This window comes from Bos javanicus, chromosome 18, assembly GCF_032452875.1.
Source record: "Bos javanicus breed banteng chromosome 18, ARS-OSU_banteng_1.0, whole genome shotgun sequence".
In the NCBI taxonomy this organism is placed as follows: domain Eukaryota; kingdom Metazoa; phylum Chordata; class Mammalia; order Artiodactyla; family Bovidae; genus Bos; species Bos javanicus.
In genome coordinates, this window is record NC_083885.1 from 47,077,358 (window position 1) to 47,101,145 (window position 23,788).

At 38.4% G+C, this 23,788-nt stretch overlaps 2 protein-coding genes across 6 annotated transcripts in view; one reads left to right on the plus strand and one right to left on the minus strand.

The window, feature by feature from the left end:
- ZNF461 (zinc finger protein 461) lies at positions 1–22,804 on the plus strand. 4 transcript variants are annotated; one of them, XM_061385956.1, is made up of 5 exons: positions 1–280; positions 1,176–1,271; positions 4,697–4,844; positions 5,631–5,726; positions 20,799–22,804. In XM_061385956.1, the coding sequence occupies exons 3-5, from the start codon at positions 4,727–4,729 to the stop codon at positions 22,496–22,498; spliced, it is 1,914 nt and encodes a 637-aa protein (XP_061241940.1). In that variant the 5' UTR covers positions 1–280; positions 1,176–1,271; positions 4,697–4,726; the 3' UTR covers positions 22,499–22,804. The 4 variants fall into 4 exon arrangements, with proteins under 4 accessions (XP_061241940.1, XP_061241939.1, XP_061241941.1 ...); XM_061385955.1 differs by having other exon boundaries at positions 2–280; positions 4,718–4,844; XM_061385957.1 differs by lacking the exon at positions 1,176–1,271 and having other exon boundaries at positions 2–280; positions 4,718–4,844.
- Positions 8,375–23,788, minus strand: part of ZNF382 (zinc finger protein 382) — an 83,404-nt gene continuing 67,990 nt past the window's right edge. The window contains exons 5-6 of one of the 2 annotated variants that reach the window (XM_061386002.1): positions 9,399–9,442; positions 8,375–8,703 (exon numbers count right to left, since the gene is read on the minus strand). In XM_061386002.1, coding sequence (XP_061241986.1) covers positions 8,665–8,703; positions 9,399–9,442 — 83 coding nt within the window. In that variant the 3' untranslated portion in view covers positions 8,375–8,664. Of the gene's footprint in view, positions 8,704–8,812; positions 9,443–23,788 lie in introns of those variants that run through there. The other variant, XM_061386001.1, reaches the window with a different exon arrangement.

Genomic DNA, 23,788 nt, shown 5'->3' on the forward strand with positions numbered 1-23,788 from the left:
AGTCCCTGGGTGGCTTTTGAAAAGAACTTTGATCTTTGGTTCATCTCTAGTTCCCCTCCGAAGTCCTCCTCGCAGTCGTCGCCCTCCTAGTGGTAATCGGAGTCTGGGCACGGCGGGCACTCGCAGTGAGGAAGCCCCCACCCTCTGGCTCACACTGGGCGTGTGTAGCCTGCGTGTAAAAAGTGCGTGTGAGCGTTTGTGGCCGTAACGAGGTGGGTGTGTGTGTGGTGATGAGGCCGTGACAGGTGCAAAATGTGGGACCCATTGGCTCTGATGTGAGGTAGGTGACACTGTGGGGCTTGAGATCTCCCTTCAGAAGACGGTGCTCTTGTTACCTAGTGAAATGGAACCCAGTGTTAGTCGCTCAGTAGTGTCGGACTCTGCAACCCTATGGACTTGCTTACCAGTCTCCTCTGTCCACGGAGTTTTCCAGGCAAGAATACTGGACTGGGTGGCCATGCCCTTCTCCAGGGGATCTTCCTGACCCAGGGATCCAACCGGGGTCTCCTGCTTTGAAGGCAGATTCTTGACCAACTGAGCCACCAGGGAAGCCCAATGGGGCTTTTAATTCTGTGACCGGGTGGGAGTTTGGTTGTGTCTGGGACAGAGCTTCATTTCTGCAGTTCTAGGTTTAACATCGGGACGGAGGGGTTCGGTTGAAGATCTCCCTGAGAGAATATATGCTCCTGTAAAGACAGGCCTTTACGATGCCTGTATTAACTGGAGTCTCACTAAAGCATATTCTACGCTGCCTTTGTCAGGGCACCCCCACCTCCAGTGCCCAGACTCCAGTGCTTAACACAAAAGTGAGTTATCAGTGGAGTGAGTGTTGCCTGCCTAGGGGCCAATTTTAGTTTCTATCCTTTCCTAGGATCTGTATCCTTGTATCACTGCTTTCTCTTTCCTCTTACTTTATAGCCAGGACCCCAGCTGCAGAGAAATGGTCCTCCTGCTAAGGGCCTGGGCACAGTCCTTCTTGAATCGATAGCTGGATTCCCTCCTTGCTTTGAGTAAGGTTGGAATTTGTCCAGCTTCTCTGTGATCTTTTATGTATGTGTGTTTGGGATCTGGGAATAGGAGACATAAAATGAGAGAAATGTTCTAAATTAGCACATTGGGAGCTCAGAGACAAGATCATCTCATTTTTTTTTTTTTTTTTGAACCCTCTTATTCAGCAACACTTTCTTTGGACTGTGAATTTCTTCTAGAGTGGAAACAAGAAGAAGACTAATAAATACTCTGAATTCTAAAAAAAAAAAGCCATGGCCCATGTAAGTTGGTGTTTTGTTCCTCATTGAAGTAGTCCTTTTTTTTTCCTTTATAGGTCCTATGCATATTTGCATTCTTTATCCTGATATTGTTACCTAACTGAATATCATATAACTTGCCAGTGAGTGGGTAAGTGATGCTGCCATGCATCCTCCTCCATATTTTCTTAAAATTTTTTTTTAAAATAGAATTGGTATTATTTCTTTCTTGTCAGATAGTTTTTACCAGCAAAAAGCATCTGTGGTAGGCAGAATAATGACTCCCCTCCAAAAAAACTGTCTACATGCTAATCCTAGAACCTGTGAACATGTTACCTTATATGGCAAAGGAGATTTTGTAGAAATGATTGAATTAATGCTTTTAAGATGGGAAGATTCTCTTGGTTTATCTGAAGAGTCAGGGTTAAAAGAGGATGTAAGTATGGAATATGTATGCTTCTGTTTTAAAAAAATACATTACTGAACTTTGAAGATGGAGGAAGGGGGCCATAAGCCAAGGAATGTAAGTAACCTCTAGAAGCTAGAAAAGGCAAGGAAATTGAACTGGAGAGAGCTGCCAAACCTCTCTCCATAGTCCTGCCAAAACCTTGATTTAGTCTAGTAAAACCCTTGTTGGACTTCTGACCAACAGACAGTAAATGTGTTCTTTGAAGCTACTGCATTTGTGGTGATGTGCAGTAGCAGTAGAAAACTAATATACCATCTGAGTTTACAGTTTTATTCATGGGGAGACTTTAATTTCTTTAATTGATAAATGGCTCTGGTATTTTATTTTCTCTTGAATTAGTTTAGTAATTTGTGCCTTTCAGGGAATTAACTTATTTCAACTTAGATGTCAAATTTTTTGGCATAAAGTTGTTCATAATATTCCCTTATTATCATTTTAATGCCTGTCAGATCTATAGTAATGCACCCTTTTAAATTCCTGATATTGATAATTTATGCCTTCTTTTCTTGATCAGTATATCAATTTTATTGTTCTTTCCAAAGAACCAGCTTTTAGTTTTAGTTTCTCCCTAGTCTGCTCTTGCTGTTCACTGATTACTGATCTTACTTATTCTTTCCTTCACTCTGTATATTCTAGATTTAATTTTATCTTATTTTTCTAGCTTAAAATTCTCTTCTTCCATCCATGAGTTGTTTAGAAGAGTGCTCTTAACTTCCAAATATTGGGGGACTTTTTTAGATCTTTCTGATAGTTCATTTTTAATTCTGTGGTGGTCAAGAGATGTACTCTGTCATTTTAAGTTTATTTCTGTCCTTTTAAGTTTATTGAGATTTGTCTTATGGCCTAAATTGTGGACAATTTGGTGAAGGTTCCATGTGCAGTTTAAAAAAAGGGGTATTATACTGTCTTTTGGTAGAGTGTTTATCAGTTTTGTCTGTAGTGGTGATCATCTCTTCTATATCTTTACTGATTTTTGTTGTTGTTGTTACTTGGTCTGTCAATTACTGAGAGAAGACTGTTGAAACTTCTAGATATAATTGTGGATCTGTCTGTTACAGTTCTGTTAATTTTTGCTTTATAGTAATCTGAAGCTGTGTTATTAGGTGCATATTATATCCTCTTGACACATGCATTCCTTGATCATGAGATGTTCCTGATAATACAGTATTCTTGTCTTGAATTCTGTTCTCTTTAACATAAATACTTTAGCTTTTTTTTATTGTTTTTTTCATAGCATCTATTTTTTTCATCCCTATTAAAAAATTATTTATTTAGCTGCGTTGGGTCTCAGTTCAGCGCACAGAATCTTTGTTGCATCTTGTGGGATCTTTCGATGTGGTGCATGGACTCACTAGTTGTGGCACAAGGGCTCAGTGTTTGCCACAAAGGGGGCTTAGTTGCTCACTGGCATGCTGAATCTTAGTTCCCCAGCCAAGGATCAAACCCATGTCCCCTGAACTGCAAGGCAGATTCTTTACCACTGGGCTACCAGGGAAGTCCCACCATCCTTTTATTTTAACCTATTTTATGTGTATCTCATATAGCAGCACATAGTTTGATTCTACTTTTACCCAGTCTGACAATTGCTGCCTTCAAGTATCTAGACAGGGGTTAGCAAATTGTGGCATACTGGCCAAATGCAGCTCACAGCCTTTTTTTGTATGGCCTTCAACCTGAGAATGGTTTTGCATTTCAGAAGGGTTATAAGTAAGTTAAGAAAAAAGAACGTCATGGGGGCTGTATGTGACACACAGATCTTGAACTCCTTATAGGGTAGATTGCTTATCTCTGCTTCACTTAGTTCTTCTTCTGGGGTTTTATCTTGTTCCTTCACTTGGAGGATATTTCTCTGTCACCTCATTTTCCTCAGTTTACTGTTTTTAATTTCTTTTTTCTGATAGGTTGGTTACCTTTTCCAACGTTGGAGAAGTGGTCTTGTAGGAGGTGTCCTCTGTGTTTCAGCAGTGCTCCCCACTCTGGTCACTAGAGCTATATGCTCTAGGTGTGCCCTGTATTTGGACTCTGTGGGTACTTCTGTTGTGGGAGGCTGACTACTATGAGCAGTCTGGTAGGCGTGGCTGGCTTGTGGTCTGGTTGTCTAACAAGCCCTTTAAAATATCTATATCTATTTATTTATTTGGATGTGCTGGGTCTTAGTTGTGGCACGTGGGATCCAGTTCCCTGACCAGGGGTTGAATGCCGGACCCCTGCACTGAGAGCGTGGAGTCTTAGCCACTGGACTGGACTATCAGGGAAATTCATGGCCCTGTCTTATGCAGAGGCTGATGGGCACTGGTTGGCAGAGCTGGATCATGAGACTGCTGGCAATGGGGCCTCAGAGGATCTCAGAACTAATGTTGGCCCACTGGCACGGTGAGGGGGCAGAGCTAGGTTCTGGAGTAGGTAGTTGTGAGGCTAGGGTCCTAGATCTGGTGTCAGCATGCTGGTGGATGGGAGCAGTTCCTAACATGGTCCCGAAAGCTGCTATTGGCCTGCTGGTGAGTGGGCTATTGTATCAAGATCATGTTGAAAAAGACCAAATGAGGTGGGAGATATACTCTGTCCATCTTTGGAAAATATAGTCTGCACTGGATGTTTACTAAAAAATTTGCATTAAAAAATGCTTAGTCATAATGGGGAAGAAAAATCTTCAGGTCCCTTTTCTGAAGATGGAGATTGTCATAAGTTATTATGGAAAAATTTAAAAACTTTCAACTATTTATCTTAGTTGGAAACCTCTCTTTATTTTCTTAATTTCTAGATGAGTGATTAACAGTTTTCTACCCTTTGCAAGAGGATGTGTGTGCAGAAACTGAATTGTTTAAGAGTATGTGGGCATTCTTCTTCAGTCTCACTAAATTCATTTTCAACCCACACAAGCTTCCAGCCTGTATACTCACTGTATCATCCCTTTCCTGCATTGACTTCTTTAGCACTGCTTTTTCCTTTTGAAAAATGTTTCTTATAATTTCAAAAATAGTACTGTGATTTGCCATTTTAGGGGTTGGTGATGTTCAAAGATGTGGCTATAGACGTCTCTCAGGAGGAATGGGAATGCCTGAACCCTGCGCAGAGGAATTTGTACAAAGATGTGATGTTGGAGAACTATAGCAACCTGGTTTCACTGGGTAAAGTTATCAGTCTCTAATAATTCAGAATCTGTTTCTTGGAGTTTCTGCTTTCTGTACTATGAATTTTAGGGCTGCCTTTCAAATAACAAGATGAATTTTCACTTTGTGTAGAAGTGAGCACAGTTGGATGGAGTTACACCTTCATTTTCTCTGTCCTCATACTTTTCTCTGGCATTTCTTATGATTGACTTTCTTCCTTAAAAATTAAGGAGCAGAATTAAAATTCGATACCATTATAGCATAGCATGGTCAAAGAAACCAGGCTTTGTCTTTTGTTTCACTTGCAGTGTACCAAACATGCCAATGTTCTAGCGCAGATAAAGCTGAACACATGGGTCCTGGGTGCAAAGCTCATTAACCTTCTCAATTAGTGTAATGGACCAAATCAAAATATATCACTTACATTTACATTCAAAGGAACACTATTCCATTTACTGTCAAGTCTGTACTCTCTTTTAAACAATTTGCATTTGGAAATTACATTCTAAGAACTTTACATTTACCATGGAAAAATATCTGAGAATAAGTATTTCCGAAACTCCTTTTTTTTCTCAAAGGAAAATAAGAAGAGAAAGCTTATATAATTTAAATAACATTTTACCTTAAACATTATTTGTTTCTTATGATCCTGAGTTTATCTGTATATGAGAATTGGACTCTTCTTTCTTCTCTAGACCTTATTAAGTATCTTCTTGTCCTATAGGCTTTTTAAAATAAATTCTGAAACACAACATTTGAATACTTTAATTTCAACCTCATCTCCATTTCTTTTCTTATAACCAGGACTTTCTATTTCTAAGCCAGCTGTGATCACTTCACTGGAGCAAGGGAAGGAGCCCTGGATGGTTATGAGGGAGATGACAAGAGAACGGTGCCCAGGTGAGTGAGCAGGAAGTCGTTGCAAGGAGTAGGCCAACTGGTCAGACTGTTGGGCTGGTAAAGTTATTTTAGACAGACTAATTAGGGAAAATCTGGTTTAAAAACTTATTACAATGTTATAGTAATCAAACAGTGTTGTACTGGCATAAAGACAGATATATAGATGAATGGAGTAGAAGAGAGTCTAGAAGTAAACCCTCAGATATATGACAAGATGACTTTAGATAAGAGTGCCAAGACCATTCTATGAGGCAAAAGACTGTACTCTTGGTTTTGGGGAAACTGAATACCCCACATGCAAAGGAATAAAATTGTATCCCTACCTTACACTATATACAAAAATTAACTCAAAATGGGTCAAACAAGTAAATCTAAGACCCAAAACTATAAACCACCTAGAAGAAAATATAGGGGGAAATGTTTCATAACTTTGGATTTGGCAGTAATTTCTAGGATATGACACCAAAGGACAGGTAGTCAAAAAAGACAAATGTCAAAGTTAAAAAACTTCTGTCCATAAAAAGATGTAATCAATAGAGTATTTTTTTTTTTTTAATTCATGCAAGTTCTTTTTACTAGGAGATGAGAATACAATTTTTAAACATCCTAAGGATGGGTCTTCCCTGGTAGTTCAGTGACTAGGACTCCACATTCCCAGTGCAGGGGGACAAGCTTCAATCCCTAGTCAGAGTGGGGCGGGGGGACTAGATCCCACATGCTGCAACTAAAAGGTCTCACCTGCTGCAACTAAGACCTGGCACAGCCAAATAAACAAATAGATAAAGAAATATTTTAAAAAATCATTTAGCTTTAAAAAATAAATAAATACAAATAAATGTTATAAAGATATTTTCAATCTAGTAGTGGATCAAGAACATATGAATATATATTCTAATAGAATATTTAGGAAAACTTAAATTAATAAGAAATTGTGAAAAGTAAAGAAAATGACTACATTGAGGAGATAGAGATGGTAGAGGAATGATTGGAAAGGAATGATTGGTCCTAAGACCTTAGGAAAGTATACGGTCATTCATGAGGTCATAAGGTTCATTCCACAAGACCAGGTTCATTCCACAAGTCAGAGGTCTTTGATGATGTCTGTAACTCACAGTACTCCAGAGCTATGAGAAGAGTTGTTTCTGTTATTTGAAGCCACCTAGTTTGTGGTACTTCGTTAGATCAGCTCTTGGAAATTAATACAGAGGGGGAACATGGAAAAGTAATATATATTCTCCTAAGTGTTTTGCTTTCATTTAAGATGTTATTTTAATTATTTTTTAATACCTGGTGAGGCCTTTCCTTTTGCATAGTTGTGGTGATTTCTTTTAAAAAAATTTTATCTTGAAATATTGAATCAGCCTTACCTTGAGTATTCCACTTGATCATGATACATATTATTTTTTTATTCACTTTTGGTTTTGGTTGGTAAAATTTAATTGAAGATTTTTTCATGTAAGTTGATGGGAGATATTGGCCTGTAGTTTTTTTGTGTGTGCATGTATGTGTGCTGCCTTTGCCTAATTTTGGTGTAAGAATAATAGTGGCTTCATAAAGTAAGTTGACAAGTATTCCCCTTTCATCTTTTTCTGGAAGAAATTGTGTAAAACATTCTGTAAAGGTTTGGTAAAATTCTCCAGTGAAACCATTTGGATCTGGATTTATTTTTTAGCCTCTTTTAAATTATAAATTCAGTTTGTATTAATATAATAGTTATAGGACTTTGCTGGTGGCTCAGCTGGTAAAGAATCCACCTGCAATGTGGGAGATCTGGGTTCAATCCCTGGGTTGGGAAGATCACCTGGAGAAAGGAATGGCTTACCCACTTCAGTATTCTGGCCTGGAGAATTCCCATGGACTATATATCCATGGATGGCAAAGAGTCAGACCCAGCTGGGTGACTTTCACTTTCTTTCTTTCTTTCACTTTAATAGGACTATTCAGATTTCCTGTTTCATCTTTGGTAGTTTTGCTAGTTTGTGATTTTCAAAGAATTGCTTCATTTCTTCTAAGTTGTCAAAGTCATGAGTGTAAGTTATATGTGGTATTCTTATTATCCGTATGATGGATTTTATATATATATATATAAATGTATATGTATATATAATATCCATGTATATAAAGGACATACATGTCCTTATAATCCTTCAAAAATTTTTTTCTTTGAGATTTTTTATTTCACTCTTGGATTGTTTAGAAACGTTATTTGGAGGTGTTTGGAGATTTTCTTGTCTTTCTTTTATGGTTTGATTTTATTCTGGTCTCATGTGAAAGTTAGAGGAGGCTATCTACAAGAGTCTTCCCTCACTTCTGACATCAATTCTACTTTCAAGGGACTCCCTGGTGGTCCAGTGATTAAGAATCTGCTTTCCAATGCAGAGGGTGTGGGTTCAATCCCTGGTTGAGGAACTAGGATCCCACATGCCATGTGGTGTAGCCAAAAGACTTTTTTTAAAAAGTTGCACTTTCAAGGGTTCCCAAGACCACTGTAACATTTGATAAGTCACTAAAAGGATTCGTAGAATTCACTGAAAGTTATCATCCTCACAGTTAGTTTGTTATAGCAGGAGACAGATTAAAATTAGCTAAAGGAAGAAGTACACAGGGCAGAGCCTAGACCCAGAGTTCCAAGTGTGGAACTTCCCATTGTCCTCTCCCAGTGGAGTCATGGACAGTGCTAACTTTTCCCATCAGCTATGTGTAAAAATATGCATTTGGGCATATTGCCAAATAGAGAAACTCACCTAAGCCTTAGTGTCCAGAATTTTTACCACGGTTCCTTGTTGGTTACCCATGTGGCTGACCTTTAGTTTCTCGCCTCTTAGGAGGTAAAGCTGATAGCTTTAGTCTCCAGTCTTTTTGAAGGAAAGTTGATACCTCATGGCTGAAACCTTCCATCATAAATTTTATCATTAGATTTGTCTGGTGGCTTTGGCCCTCAGGTAAACAAAACACACTTTTTGTAGAGGTCACCTCCCTGGAGAGGAAGACAAAAAAACCTTTCTTCAGGTAAGGTTAAATTATTTATTATATATTCTATATAATATATATATATATAGAATATATATCATATATTCTATATGATTTTGATTCTTTTAAGATTCAAGATTTGCTTCATGACCCAGAATATGGTCTGTCCTGGGGAATGTTCAATGTATGTTTGAAAACATTGTGTATTCTCCTGTTGTTGGGTAACGTGCCATGAATGATGATTACATCATATTTGTTAATGGTCTTGTTTGTTTCTTCCATATTCTTGCTGATTCTCTGTCCAGTAGTTCTATCAGTTGCTGAGATATTTGAGTCCCCAGCTATAATTGTGATTAGTGTATATCTCTCAGCTCTGTCAGTTTTTCCTTCATGTGTTTTGGAGCTCTGTTAGTAGTGCTTATTAATTTCTTTACTCTGAAATCTACTGTATCTGATACTAATACAGCATTTCTATTTTCTTTTGATTATTTACATGATACATATTTTTGAAATGAGTTTCTCCCAGTCACCATGTAACTGGGTCATGTTATTTATCCATTGTGTCAATCTCTGTCTTTTAATTGGTGATGTAGATCATGTACACTTAAAATAATTATTGATGTATTAGGCTTAAGTCTGCCATTTTGTTATCTTCTGCTGGTTCCCCCTGTTTCTTGTTCTTGTTTCTTTTATCTTGCTTACCTGTGAGTTGGGCTTCCCTGATGCCTCAGTGGTAAAGAATCCACCTGCCAATGCAAGAGACACATGAGATCCTGGTTAGATCCCTGGGTCAGGAAGATCCCTGGAGAAGGAAATGACAACCACTTCAATATTCTTGCCTGGGAAATCCCATGGACAGAGGAGACTGGTGGGCTACAGTCCATCGGGTCACAAAAGACTTGGACACAACTTAGAGACTAAACAACAACCACCTATGAGTTACTCAAACATTTTTAGAGTTCTATTTTGATTTATAGTGTTTTTTTTAAATATACTTCTTTTCTTTTTTAATTTCAGTGTTTGTTCACACATGCACACACACACATTTATTTATTTATTTAGCTTGCTGGCATTGAAATTTAACCATTTCAAGTGAAGTGTAGAATGATTACATGCATTTAGGTCCTTTACTCTTTCCATTTTTTTCTTTTGATTGTTTAAAGTATGTCTTCTACATAGATTGATCACTATGTAAGGTACTGTTAGAATTTCTGTTTCAACCATAAAATAAGGTAAAGAAACCTGTGGAGTGGGATAGTCTATTATGTTTACTTTTATTTTTTCCCATTCTTGTCTTTCTTTTCTGAAGGTCTCGCCTTCTTCTATTATTATTTTCTTTGTATTTGGAGAGCGATTTTCAGCTATTCTGTAAGGGCTACTTGTAATAACACACTCTCTTAGTTTTCTTTTGTCTGAGAATGCCTTTATTTCTACTTCATTCCTCAAAGATAGTTTCACTGTGTGTAGAATTTGAGGTTGACAGTTCTTTTCTTTCAGCACTTAAAAAGTATTGTGCCATTTCCTGTTGCTCAACATGGTTTCAGATGACAAATCCTGTCTTTTGAATTGGTGTTCCTCACTATTTTAAAATATTTTTTTCTTTGTTTAGTTTTCAGAAATATGTGTTTTGGTTTGATTTCTATTTATCTATTTAGGAATTTTCTCAGTTTCTTGACTCTATAGATTTGTGTTTTGTATGAAACTTGGGAAGTTTTCAACCATTATTTCTTTGAACACTTTTTCAGTCCCACAGTCTTTCTATCCTTCTGGGACTTGGATGATATGAATGTTGGATCTTTTGCTATTGTCCCACAGGAAATGAGGCTCTTTTTAAAAAAGTCTTTTTATCTTTGTTGTTCAGGTTAATACAGTTTTTAATTTCATTGAATCTAGGGTCTCTGTCATCTCCACTCTACTCTTGAGACCATTCAGGGTGTCTCTTATAACAGTTATTATATTTTTCATTCCATTTACTTTGTATAATTAGTATCTTTTAAAATATTTTATTTTATTATCTTTTATTGAGGAATAGTTGACTTACTATGGAGAAGGAAATGGCAACCCACTCCAGTGTTCTTGCCTGGAGAATCCCAGGGATGGGGGAGCCTGGTGGACTGCCATCTATGGGGTTGCACAGAGTTGGACATGACTGACGTGACTTAGCAGTAGCAGCAGCAGTTGACTTACAACAGTAAATTCTTCTTTATGGCTAAGGAATATTTCATTGCTTATTACATCTTCTTTACCCATTCATCTGCTGATGGACACTTGGGTTGCTTCCATATCTTGGCTATTGTGAACAATGCTGCTATGAACACTGGGGTGCATGTAGCTTTTGGAATTAGTGTGTGGGCATGTGTGTGTGTGTTTATTTTTAGATACATGTCCAGCAGGGGAATTGCTGGGTCATATGGTAGTTCTGTGTTTAGTTTTCTTTCTTTTTTTGTGTGTGTTTAGTTTTCTAAGGAACCTCCACACTGTTTCCCCTAGTGGCTGCACTAATTTACATTCTCACCAATAGTGTACAAGGGTTCCCTTTTCTCCGCATCCCCGCCAACACTTGTTTCTTGTAGACTTTTTGATGACAGCAATTCTGATAGGTGTAAGGTGATACCTCATTATGGTTTTTATTTTCATTTCTCTGATAATTACAGATGTTGAGCATTTTTCTTGTGTCTGTTGACCATCTGTATTGCTTCTCTGGAAAAATTTTTTTTCATGTCTTTTGCACATTTTTAATCAAGTTGTTTGTTTTTTTGGTATTGAGTTATATGAGCTGCATGTTTTGGATATGTATCTTGGATATTACCCTATTGGTCATATCACTTGCAAATACTTTCTCCCATTCAATGGGTTAACTTTTCATTTTGTTGATGGTTTCATTTGCTGTGCAAAAGCTAAGTTTAATTAGGTCCCATTTGCTTATTTTTGCCTTTATTTCTTTTGCCTTTAGAGTCAGATCCAAAAATGTATTGCTTTATGTCAAAGAGTGTTCTGCCTGTTTTCTTCTAGTTTTATGGATTCAGGTCTTACCTTTAGGTCTTTAATCCATTTCCAGTTTATTTTTGTACATGGTATGATGGTATGATGAAATATTCTAACTCCATTGGTTTATGTGTTGCTGTCCAGTTTTCTGAGTACCACTTATTGAAGATACGGTCTTTTCTCCATTGTATATCCTACCCTCCCTTGTCATAGATTAATTGATGATAGGTGTGTATGTGATTGAGATTTTAAATTATCTTTTTAAAATGAACCTTAGAGTTCCCATTTTTCTGATATTTGCGTTGATTTCTCTAAAGAAGAGGAAGATCATAAAGACAGTGTGAGGGCAGAGTACTTTGTTTTCATGTTTCCCCTACCACCAGACTTTTTCTTGTTGAAGTTTCAATTTATGATTTTTCTTAAGTAATTGCCATTACCTGATCTTTCCACCTGGTTTTCACACTCATTTCATCTACTGGTATAAACGAGCAGGGGAACAAATACAATTGATTTCTGGTAGCATCTAACTTGGCTTGGAGATTAGTGGGGAATGTATATACTCCAGTAGCTAGTACCACTGAGTTTTCTGGGTCCTGTCATAATGTTTTCTAGAGAAAATGGAATATTCTGTTTAATCTGAAGGTCTTGTCTGTCTGAATTAGTTAAGAACCAATGCTGTAGAACCATCAATTCTGTGTGTTTCTCCCTGATTTCTATCCCCTTCTACATCCCCAGAGGTAATCATTATTTTATATTCTGTTATGGTTACTCTATTTAAAAACTAGTTTACCACATTTGTGTATGCCCTTATATACTATATTGTGTTTTGCTTGTTTCTTTTATAAAAATGATAATGAGTATGTGTCTTCTGTGATTTAGTTATTTTGTACCACATGCTTTTACAAATTTTCCCAAATTACTTTATACCTGATTTCATTTTCACAGCTATATAATATTCCATTCCATATTTTTCTGGTTGTTAATTCAGTTCAGTTCAGTCACTCAGTTGTGTCTGATTCTTTGTGACCCCATGAATCGCAGCACGCCAGGCCTCCCTGTCCATCACCAACTCCCAGAGTTCATTCAAACTCATGTCCATCGAGTCAGTGATGCCATCCAGCCATCTCATCCTCTGTCGTCCCCTTCTCCTCCTGCCCCCAATCCCTCCCAGCATCAGAGTCTTTTCCAATGAATCAACTCTTCGCATTAGGTGACCAAAGTATTGGAGTTTCAGCTTTAGCCTCAGTCCTTACAATGAACACCCAGGACTGATCTCCTTTAGGATGGACTGGTTGGATCTCCTTGCAGTCCAAGGGACTCTCAAGAGTCTTCTCCAACACCACAGTGCAAAAGCATCAATTCTTCGGTGCTTAGCTTTCTTTACAGCCCAACTCTCACATCCATACATGACCACTGGAAAAACCATAGCTTTGACTACACAGACCTTTGTTGGCAAAGTAATGTTTCTGCTTTTCAATATGCTATCTAGGTTGGTCATAACTTTGCTTCCAAGGAGTAAGCATCTTTTAATTTCATGGCTGCAATCACCATCTGCAGTGATTTTGGAGCCCCAAAAACTAAAGTCTGACACTCTTTCCCCATCTATCTGCCATGAAGTGATGGGACCAGATGCCATGATCTTAGTTTTCTGAATGTTGAGCTTTAAGCCAACTTTTTCACTCTCCTCTTTCACCTTCATCAAGAGGCTTTTTAGTTACTCTTCACTTTCTGCCGTAAGGGTGGTGTTATCTGCATATCTGAGGTTATTGATTTTTCTCCTGGCAATCTTGATTCCTGCTTGTGCTTCTTCCAGCCCAGCGTTTCTCATGATGTACTCTGCATATAAGTTAAATAAGCAGAGTGACAATATACAGCCTTGACGTACTCCTTTTCCTATTTGGAACCAGTCTGTTGTTCCATGTCCAGTTCTAACTGTTGCTTCCTGACCTGCATACAGGTTTCTCAAGAGGCAGATGAGGTGGTCTGGTATTCCCATCTCTTTCAGAATCTTCCACAGTTTATTGTGATCCACACAGTCAAAGGCTTTGATATAAACAAAAAAGCAGAAATAGATGTTTTTTTGGAACTCTCTTGCTTTTTTGATGACTCAGCAGATGTTGGCAATTTGATCTCTGGTTCCTCTGCCTTTTCTAAAACCAGCTTGAACATCTGGAAGTTCACGGTTCACATATTGTTGAAGCCTGGCTTGGAGAATTTTGAGCATTACTTTACTAGCGTGTGAGATGAGTGCAATTGTGTGGTAGTTTGAGCATTCTTTGGGATTGGAATGAAAACTGACCTTTTCCAGTCCTGTGGCCACTGCTGAGTTTTCCAAATCTGCTGGCATATTGAGTGCAGCACTTTCACGGCATCATCTTTCAGGATTTGGAATAGCTCAACTGGAATTCCATCACCTCCAGTAGCTTTGTTCCTAGTGATGCTTTCTAAGGCCCACTTGACTTCATATTCCAGGATGTGTGGCTCTAGGTGAGTGATCACACTGTCATGATTATCTGGGTCATAAAGATCTTTTTTGTACAGTTCTTCTGTGTATTCTTGCCACTTCTTAATATCTTCTGCTTCTGTTAGGTCCATACCATTTCTGTCCTTTATTGAGCCCATCTTTGCATGAAATGTTCCCTTGGTATCTCTTGAAGAGGCCTTGAAGAGACCTTGAAGAGGTCTCTAGTCTCCCATTCTGTTGTTTTCTTCTATTTCTTTGCATTGATCACTGAGGAAGGCTTTCTTATCTCTCCTTGCTATTCTTTGGAACTCTCATTCAGATGCTTATATCTTTCCTTTTCTCCTTTGCTTTTCACTTCTCTTCTTTTCACAGCTAATTGTAAGGCCTCCTCAGACAGCCATTTTGCTTTTTTGCATTTCTTTTCCATGGGGATGGTCTTGATCCCTGTGTCCTGTACAGTGTCACGAACCTCATTCCATAGCTCATCAGGCACTCTATCAGATCTAGTCCCTTAAATCTATTTCTCACTTCCACTGTATAATCATAAGGGATTTGATTTAGGTCATACCTGAATGATCTAGTGGTTTTCCCTCCTTTCTTCAATTTGTCTGAATTTGGCACTACGCAGTTCATGATCTGAGCCACAGTCAGCTCCTGGTCTTGTTTTTGCTGAGTGTACAGAGCTTCTCCATCTTTGGCTGCAAAGAATATAATCAATCTGATTTTGGTGTTGACCATCTGGTGATGTCCATGTGTAGAGTATTCTCTTGTGTTGTTGGAATAGGGTGTTTGCTATGACCAGTGCGTTCTCTTGGCAAAACTCTATTAGCCTTTGCCCTGCTTCCTTCTGTACTTCAAGGCCAAATTTGCCGGTTACTCCAAGGTTTTCTTGACTTCCTACTTTTGCATTCCAGTCCCCTATAATGAAAAGGATATCTTTTTTGGGTGTTAGTTCTAAAAGGTCTTGTAGGTTTTCATAGAACTGTTCAACTTCAGCTTCTTCAGCATTACTGGTTGGGGCATAGGCTTGGATTACCGTGATATTGAATGGTTTGCCTTGGAAACGAACAGAGATCTGTCATTTTTGAGATTGCATCCAAGTACTGCATTTCGGACTCTTTTGTTGACCATGATGGCTACTCCATCTCTTCTAAGGGATTCCTGCCCACAGTAGTAGACATAATGGTCATCTGAGTTAAATTCACCCATTCCAGTCCATTTTAGTTTGCTGGTTCCTAGAATGTCGACCTTCACTCTTGCCATCTCCTGTTTGACCACTTCCAGTTTGTCTTTATTTATGGACCTGAACCTATTCCAGGTTCCTATGCAATATTGCTCTTTATAGCATTGGACCTTGCTTCTATCACCAGTCACATCCACAGCTGGGTATTGTGTTTGCTTTGGCTCCATCCCTTCATTCTTTCTGGAGTTATTTCTCCACTGATCTCCAGTAGCATATTGGGAACCGACTGACCCGGGGAGTTCCTCTTTCAGTATCCTGTCATTTTGCCTTTTCATACTGTTCATGGGGTTCTCAAGGCAAGACTACTGAAGTGGTTTGCCATTCCCTTCTCCAGTGGACTACATTCTGTCAGACCTCTCCACCTTGATCCGCCCGTCCTGGGTGGCCCCACACGGCATGGCTTAGTTTCGCTGAGTTAGACAAGGCTGTGGTCAGTGTGATCAGATTGGCTAGTTTACTGTGATTATGGTTTCAGTGGGTCTGCCCTCTGATGCCCTCTTGCAACACCTACCATCTTACTTGGGTTTCTCTTACCTTGGACGTCGCGTATCTCTTCATGGCTGCTCCAGCAAAGCACAGCCGCTGCTCCTTACCCTGGACTAGGGGTATCTCCTCACAGCTGCCCCTCCTGACCTTGAATGTGGGCTTCCCAGGTTGTTAATTCCTGACCTTGAACGTGGACTTCCCTGGTTGTTAATTAGATTGTTCATAATTTTTTGCTAGTATATACAGTCGTTGGAGAAGGCAGTGGCAACCCACTCCAGTACTCTTGCCTGGAAAATCCCATGGACGGAGGGGCCTGGTGGGCTGCAGTCCATGGGGTCACTAGGAGTCAGACACGACTGAGCGACTTCACTTTATTTTTTTACTTTCATGTACTGGAGAAGGAAATGGCAACCCACTCCAGTGTTCTTGCCCCCTCTATGGGGTCGCATAGAGTCGGACACGACTGAAGCGACTTAGCAGCAGCAGCAGCAGCAACAGCAGCATACAGTGGTACTATTAATATTCTTACACATCTCCTGAAGCACATAGTATGTTATTTACTAGAACTGGAATTGCCAGGTCATAAAACATATACATCTTCAACTCTGTATTATAACAAATTGTTTTTCTACGTGTTGGTACTAATTTACATTACCACTGGCAGTGTGTAATAATTTTGGGTCTTCAACATCTTAACAACATTTCAAATTCTTAGACATTTAAAATTTTAGTCTGATGAGAATAAAATGGTATCTCATATCTTAATTTGAGTTTCCTTGATTCTTGATGAGTTTGAGCATTCTTGCATATGACTTACTTAACACTGGTGTTTCTTCTGTGAAGTGTCTGTTCAGATCTTTTGCCCATTTTTCTTGTAGGTTACCTTTTTTCTAGTTAGACTTGTATCTTTTGTGTCTTGTTTAAGAAATTTATGTTGTTGTTTGTTGCTGTTTAGTCATTAAATTGTGTCCAACTCTTTTGTGACCCCAAGGCTCCTCTGTCCATGGGATTTCACAGACAACAATACTGGAGTGGGTTGCCATTTCCTTTTGTAGGGCATCTTCTCAACTCAAGGATTGAACCTGTGTCTCCTACATTGCAAGCAGATTGCTTATCATTGAGCCACCAGGGAATCCCTTTTTACGTATACATATATATTGTTTCAGAGAAGGCAGTGGCACCCCACTCTAGTACTTTTGCCTGGAAAATCCCATGGACGGAGGAGCCTGGTAGGCTGCAGTCCATGGGGTCGCTAGAGTCGGACACAACTGAGTGACTTCCCTTTCACTTTTCACTTTCATGCATTGGAGAAGGAAATGGCAACCCACTCCAGTTTTCTTGCCTGGAGAATCTCAGGGACGGGGGAGCCTGGTGGGCTGCCGTCTATGGGGTCGAACAGAGTCGGACATGACTGAAGCGACTTAGCAGCAGCAGCAGCAGCAGCAGCATATATTGTTTTTCATCACAAGCCTTACAGTTTTTCCATTTAGAGTTTATGTATTTATAGTGCATGGTAGGGATCCAAGTTAATTTTTTTCCCTAGCTATAGCTATTTTTTCTAATATGATTCAGTAATTCTTTTCTCACTGATCTGCAATGCTTCCTGTGTGGATCTGTGGATCAACATGAATGAACCTTGAGGATATTATACTAAGTTAAATAAGCCAGTCACATACAGAAAAAAAAAAAAAAAAAAAAACCAACAGCAAATACTATAGGACTCTAGTGATATAAGGTATCTAGTAAAACCCATAGAAATAGAAAGTAGACTGCTGCTTGCCAGAAACTGGAAGAGGGAAGAATGGGGAGTTATTAATGGGTACAGAGTTTCAGTTCTGCAAGTTGAAAAAGTTCTGGGGATTGGTTGTATAACAGTGTGCACATATTTAACACTACTACACTATACACTTAAAAGTAGTAAGATGGTAAATTTTATGTAGTGTGTATTTTATCACAATTTAAAAAATATTTTTAGAGGTAGTGGTAAAATTTAAGAGTTAGCAGTATATGATTGGTATTTAAGCCAGACTGTTATTAAGGGAAAGGGTGTAGATTAAAGGCTGACCAGAGCCTGATTTCTGGGACATTCCAACATTTAGAGGTCAGAAAGTGGAAAAGAATGCATTAAGGTGAACTGAATATAAGTAGAGATGTAGGAGGGTAACCAGGAGAATATGGTATAAAGGGAGCAACTGGATTGATCAGTTGTGTCAAATGCTAGTAATGAGTCAAATAGAGTGATGACTGGCATTTGAGCACTGATTTTGGTAATTTTGTTAGTGACTTTAGCTAGGAATGTTTCACAGAGTTATGAGAGTTGATATATTTCTTGGAGTGGATTACAGAGAAAATGACTAACATACAAAGTCACTTGATCTAAGACAGAATCAGGGAAAGGACGGTCTTTTCAATGAAGGGGGCTGATATCTATTGAAAAATAGGAATCTTGATTTCTGCTTCATACTAGGTGGATTATAGATCTAAATATAAAAAAACTTCTAGAAGATGATATGAGTGTATTTTATGACCTTGGAATCAGACTGTTTTAGAATTAACAATTTCTGTTTATCAAAACATTGTATTAAGAGAGCAAAGGGGCCAGCCTCAGAATGGGACAAGATACTTGCATTATGTAGTTGGTTATATATATAGTTGCATTATGTAGTTGGATATATATATCCAGAATATATTAAGGACTCCCTATAACTCAAAAAGACAATTAAACCCTAAAACTACCCAAATGTCCCTCGACTGAAGAATGGAGAAACAAAATATGGTTTATCTGTACAGTGAAATATAACTCAGTCATAAATGAAGTACTGATACATGCTACAACATCATTGAACCCTGAGAACATAGTAAGTGAGAACAGACGCAAAAGGTCCATATTGTATAATTACATGTGTATGAAATTTCTTGACAAATTCATAGAGATATAAAGCAGATTGGTAGTTTCCAGGGCATGGGGGTGAAGAGGAGAACAGAACATGACTGTGGATGTGAGGTTTCTTTTTGGCGTGATGAAAATAATCTGGAATTAGAGATCTGATGGTTGCAGAACATTGGGAGTGTACTATAAGTTACTGAGTTATACACTTCAAAGTGGTTAAAATGATGGATTTTATATGTACTTACTCCTAAATTAATAAAAATGAATGAAGTACTTGGATAGGTAATTTATTAAAGAAGATATCCAATTGTCTAATAAATATATGGCAAAGTGTTCAATCTTGTTTGTCATCAGGGAAATTAAAAATTAAACCACAGTGCAGTATCACAACACATCTACCAGGACGCTTAGATATAAGAAGATTGGCAGTAACCAGTGTTGGTGAGGATATGAGGAACAGGAACTCTTTCAGTGTTTGATGGAATTGTAAATTAGAAAACTGTTGCATAACGTCAAATGGAGCTGAACAAATGCATATCCTTTGATGTGATAATTTAACACCTAACAGAAAGGAGTCCTATTTCCACCAAAAGAAATGTGCATGAATGTTCATATCAGTACTAATCATAATAGCCAGAAACTGGAAACAATGCAAATGACCACCATTAGGAAAATGGAAAAATAAATTGTTAGAATTGAATGCTTTATGTATCTGTTGGCCTCCAACTTTCTTTTCTGAAACAACCTCTGAAAAGCTCTAAGATAAGAAAGAATTTGTAATATCCTAGTTGTTACAAGAGACTAATGGTGTTATGACACAATGAAGAAAACAGAAATAGACTCAAAACGTGATTTTAAAGCTAATCAGAGGCCTTATGTGAGACTCATGATAAAGAACTGGAGTTTTAAAATTTCAATTTAATGAGAGGCTCTATTAGTTTGGATATAGGTTTGGCTGTATGTGACAGAGACCCAAAAATAATTGTAGCTTAGACTGTATAGTGGACTAATTTTCTCTTGGATTAAAGCCCAGGGTAGAGTGCCGACTATGCTCTGCAGAACCATCATGTGCCAGACATGACATCAAATGCACATTGCAGCTGGCTTTGGTGAGGAAGCAAGAAAATAACAGATATAGGGGGTGGGCCAGCCGACTCTTAAGAAAGTTCTCAGAAGGTACTGTATAATACTGCATTTCTTTAGGCAGAATCCAGTTGCATGGCATATTCTGCTGCAGAGTGCTGGGACAGGCAATGTTTATGTTGGGCGGCCTGTTCTCAACTAAAACCCATGGGTTCAGTCAGTGTATAAAAGGGAAATAATAGATATTTGAGAATAACTAGCAGATATCACAAAATACTTTGGCCTGGTGGAGTGTTAAAACATACAGACTCTTAGAGATTCTGATTCAGGTGATCTAGAATGTTTTGTAAACATCCATAATTGCAACAAAATCCCATGGTGATTCTCAAGTGGATCAAAATATGAGAACCGCTGACCTGTTAATGAACTCTCTCACGTTTCTCTCATGAGCTTTCATTTCTTTTCATTCACCTTACCCTTTTCATTGTTACATCATGGTATTTAAGAGCCCCTTAAGCCTTTCATTTCTTATGTGAATTATTTCCAATTATCTCTCTTTTCTGCCTTCTCTGATAGCTCAGTTGGTAAAGAATCTGCCTGCAATGCAGGAGACCCTGGTTTGATTCCTGGGTCGGGAAGATCCCCTATAGAAGGGATAGGCTACCTACTCCAGTATTCTTGGGCTTCCCTGGTGGCTCAGCTGGTAAAGAATCCACGTGCAATGTGGGAGACCTGGGTTTGATCCCTGGGTTGGGAAGATCCTCTGGAGAAGGGAAAGGGTACCCACTCCAGTATTCTGGCCTGGAGAATTCCATGGACTGTATAGTCCATGGGGTTGCAAAGAGTTGGACATGACTGAGAGACTTTCACTTTCACTCTTTTCTATCAGAGATATTTCATTTCTCTTCTATCACAAAACTAGCAATTAAAATGTGCTTCTTTATCTTTCAGATTTGGTGTCCCAGTGTGAGCCCAAGAAGTTATCTCCAAAAAGAAACATTTATGAGACAGAATCATCCCAGTGGGCTATCATGGACCCATTTAAAAACCATAGTCCTGAGAAATCCATTTTCAGAGACATTCAGGCATGCAAAAATCAGTTTGAGAGACAACAGGGAAAACAGGAGGGCTATTTCAGGCAATTTGTTATCAACCATGAACACATGCCCATTTTTAGCCAACATATTTTGTTCACTCAGGAATTTTATAATAGACAGAAAATCTTTGAATGTAAAGAATGCAGGAAAAACTTCAGTTACCATTTATTCTTTAGTTATCACAAAGCTCATTCTAAAGAAAAACTTTCTGACTGTAAGGAATGTGCAGAAACTGTTGATACATCATACCTTACTAAACAGAGAATTCAAAATAGTAACAAGTACAATGAGTGTAAAGAATGTTGGAAGGCCCTTATTTATTATTCACAATGTAAACAACATTTGAGAATTCATAATGGTGAAAAATGTAAAGAATGTGGCAAGGTCTTTAATTATGGCTCAGAACTTATTCTACATCAGAGAATTCACACTGGTGAGAAACCCGATGGATGTAAGGAATGTGAGAAGTCCTTTATGCAGCTGTCACAACTTATTCAACATCAGAGACTTCACACTGGTGAAAAACCCTATGAATGTAAACAATGTGGGAAGGCTTTTATTTGTGGCTTTCAACTTACTGAACATCTGCCACTCCGTACTGATAAGAAACTCTTTGAATGTAAAGAATGTGAAATGACTTTTAGGCATCGCTCTCCCATTACCATACATCAGAGACTTCATACTCACAAGAAACCTTATGAGTGTCAAGAATGTGGGAAAACCTTTAATTATGGTTCAGAACTTATTCTACACCAGAGAATTCACACTGGTGAGAAACCCTATGAATGTAAGGAATGTGGGAAGGCATTTAGGCAACGATCACAGCTTACTCAACATCAAAGACTTCACACTGGTGAAAAACCCTATGAATGTAAGCAGTGTGGGAAAGCTTTTATTCGTGGCTTTCAACTTACTGAACATCTGAGACTCCATACTGGTGAAAAACCCTATGAATGTAAAGAATGTGGGAAGACTTTCAGGCATCGATCACACCTTACAATACATCAGAGAATTCATACTGGTGAGAAACCCTATGAATGTAAAGAATGTGGAAAGGCCTTTAGCTATCATTCAAGCTTCTCTCACCATCAGAAAATTCATTCTGGCAAAAAACCTTATGAATGTAGTGAATGTGGGAAGGCCTTTTGTGACGGCTTGCAACTTACTCTACATCAGAGGATTCATACTGGTGAGAAACCCTATGAATGTAAAGAATGTGGAAAGACTTTTAGACAGTGCTCACACCTCAGAAGACATCAGAGAATTCACACTGGTGAGAAACCTCATGAATGTGTGATATGTGGTAAAGCTTTTAGACTTCATTCACACCTTATTCAACATCAGAGAATTCATACTGGTGAGAAGCCCTTTGAATGTAAGGAATGTGGAAAGGCCTTTAGCTATCATTCAAGCTTCTCACACCATCAAAGAATTCATTCTGGGAAGAAACCATATGAATGTGGGAAGGCCATTAATCGTGGCTTACAATTTAACCTACATCAGACACTTCATACTGTTGAAACACCAGTACGTTTTCTTCTCCCCACATCTTAGTGTAGCATCAGAAAATTCTTTTTGGAGATATACATTTCCTTTTTTTCTTCAAGGAAAATGTTGGTAAAATACTGGGGTTCATTAGTATTGATTTATTTTAGTAATCTTGAACTCTTTTTTTAAGTGGGAAAATAAAGAAGTTATTAAAAGGAAAAAAACGCTCTGGTTTCAATGCTGTTTCTGAGTTATTGTAATTATCAGTATTGGAAGTAAATTTTATAAAACTGTTTTCTCTGAAACCAGTGAAGTGGGAAAGAAATAAAATGAAAACAGTTTCTTCCTCTCCTACAAATCCCTGAGAAAACCTGTATGTGTGTGTGGCTTCTTTTTTCATGATCAAACATATCTGCACATTGCATGTGTTTTGCATGTGTGCAAAAATTTTTACCCTTTATAGTGACATATTTCATAACATTTGCCTTTTTCATTAAATAATCATGGGCATTTTCCCAGGTCAATACATACAGATCTGACTCATTCTTTTTAAAGTTTCAGAATATTTCTAGTATGGGATGTAGGCCAGTATTTTGAACCATCTCCTACTGTAGACATTTGTTTCTACTTTTTCACCAGAAATGATGGTGTAATAAACATTCTTACATTGTCATATTTCTATTGGTAAATTCCCAATCATGAGAGTGTGTGTATGTTTTGATATATTAATTTTGTAGTTAAAAATATTAGGAAATAAAAGCAATATTTTATAAAATTCAAAAATTATCCAAAATAGGGCTTCCCTGGTGGCTCAGTGGTAAAGAATCTGCCTACTAATGCAGGACACATGGGTTTGATTCCTAATCTGGGAAGATCCCACATGCTGCAGAGCAACAAAGCCCTTCCGCCACAGTTACTGAGCCTGTGCTCTAGAGCCTGGGATCTGCAACTATTGAGCCCATGTGCTGAAACTACTGAAGCCTGTAAGCCTGCTGCAACAAGAGAAGCCACTACTCACTTCAACTAGTAAAGCCCACTTGCAACAATGAAAACCCAGGGCAACCAATAACAAATAAATTTTAAAAAATATTCAGGGCATCCCTGGTACTCATGGTTAAGAATCTGCCTGCCAATGTAGGAGACACAGATTCGATCCCTGATCAGGGAAGATCCCACATGCCACGCAGCAAATAAGCCCATATTCCATAACTATTGAGCCTGTGCCCTAGAGCCCGGGAGGCACAACTACTGAAGCCCACTTTGCCTAGAACCCATGCTCTGCAACGAGAGGCCACCACAGTGTGAAGCCCACACATCGAACCTAGAGAGTAGCCCCTGCTCTCTGTAACTAGGGGA

Excerpts from the sequence above, each read along its gene's own strand:
- ZNF461 (XM_061385954.1), top strand. The coding sequence starts at position 4,514 with ATGTGTGTGCAGAAACTGAATTGTTTAAGA. Across the intron at positions 4,544-4,717 it reads AGAAACTGAATTGTTTAAGA|GGGTTGGTGATGTTCAAAGA; the intron begins GTATGTGGGCAT and ends TTGCCATTTTAG. Across the intron at positions 5,727-20,798 it reads GACAAGAGAACGGTGCCCAG|ATTTGGTGTCCCAGTGTGAG; the intron begins GTGAGTGAGCAG and ends TTTATCTTTCAG.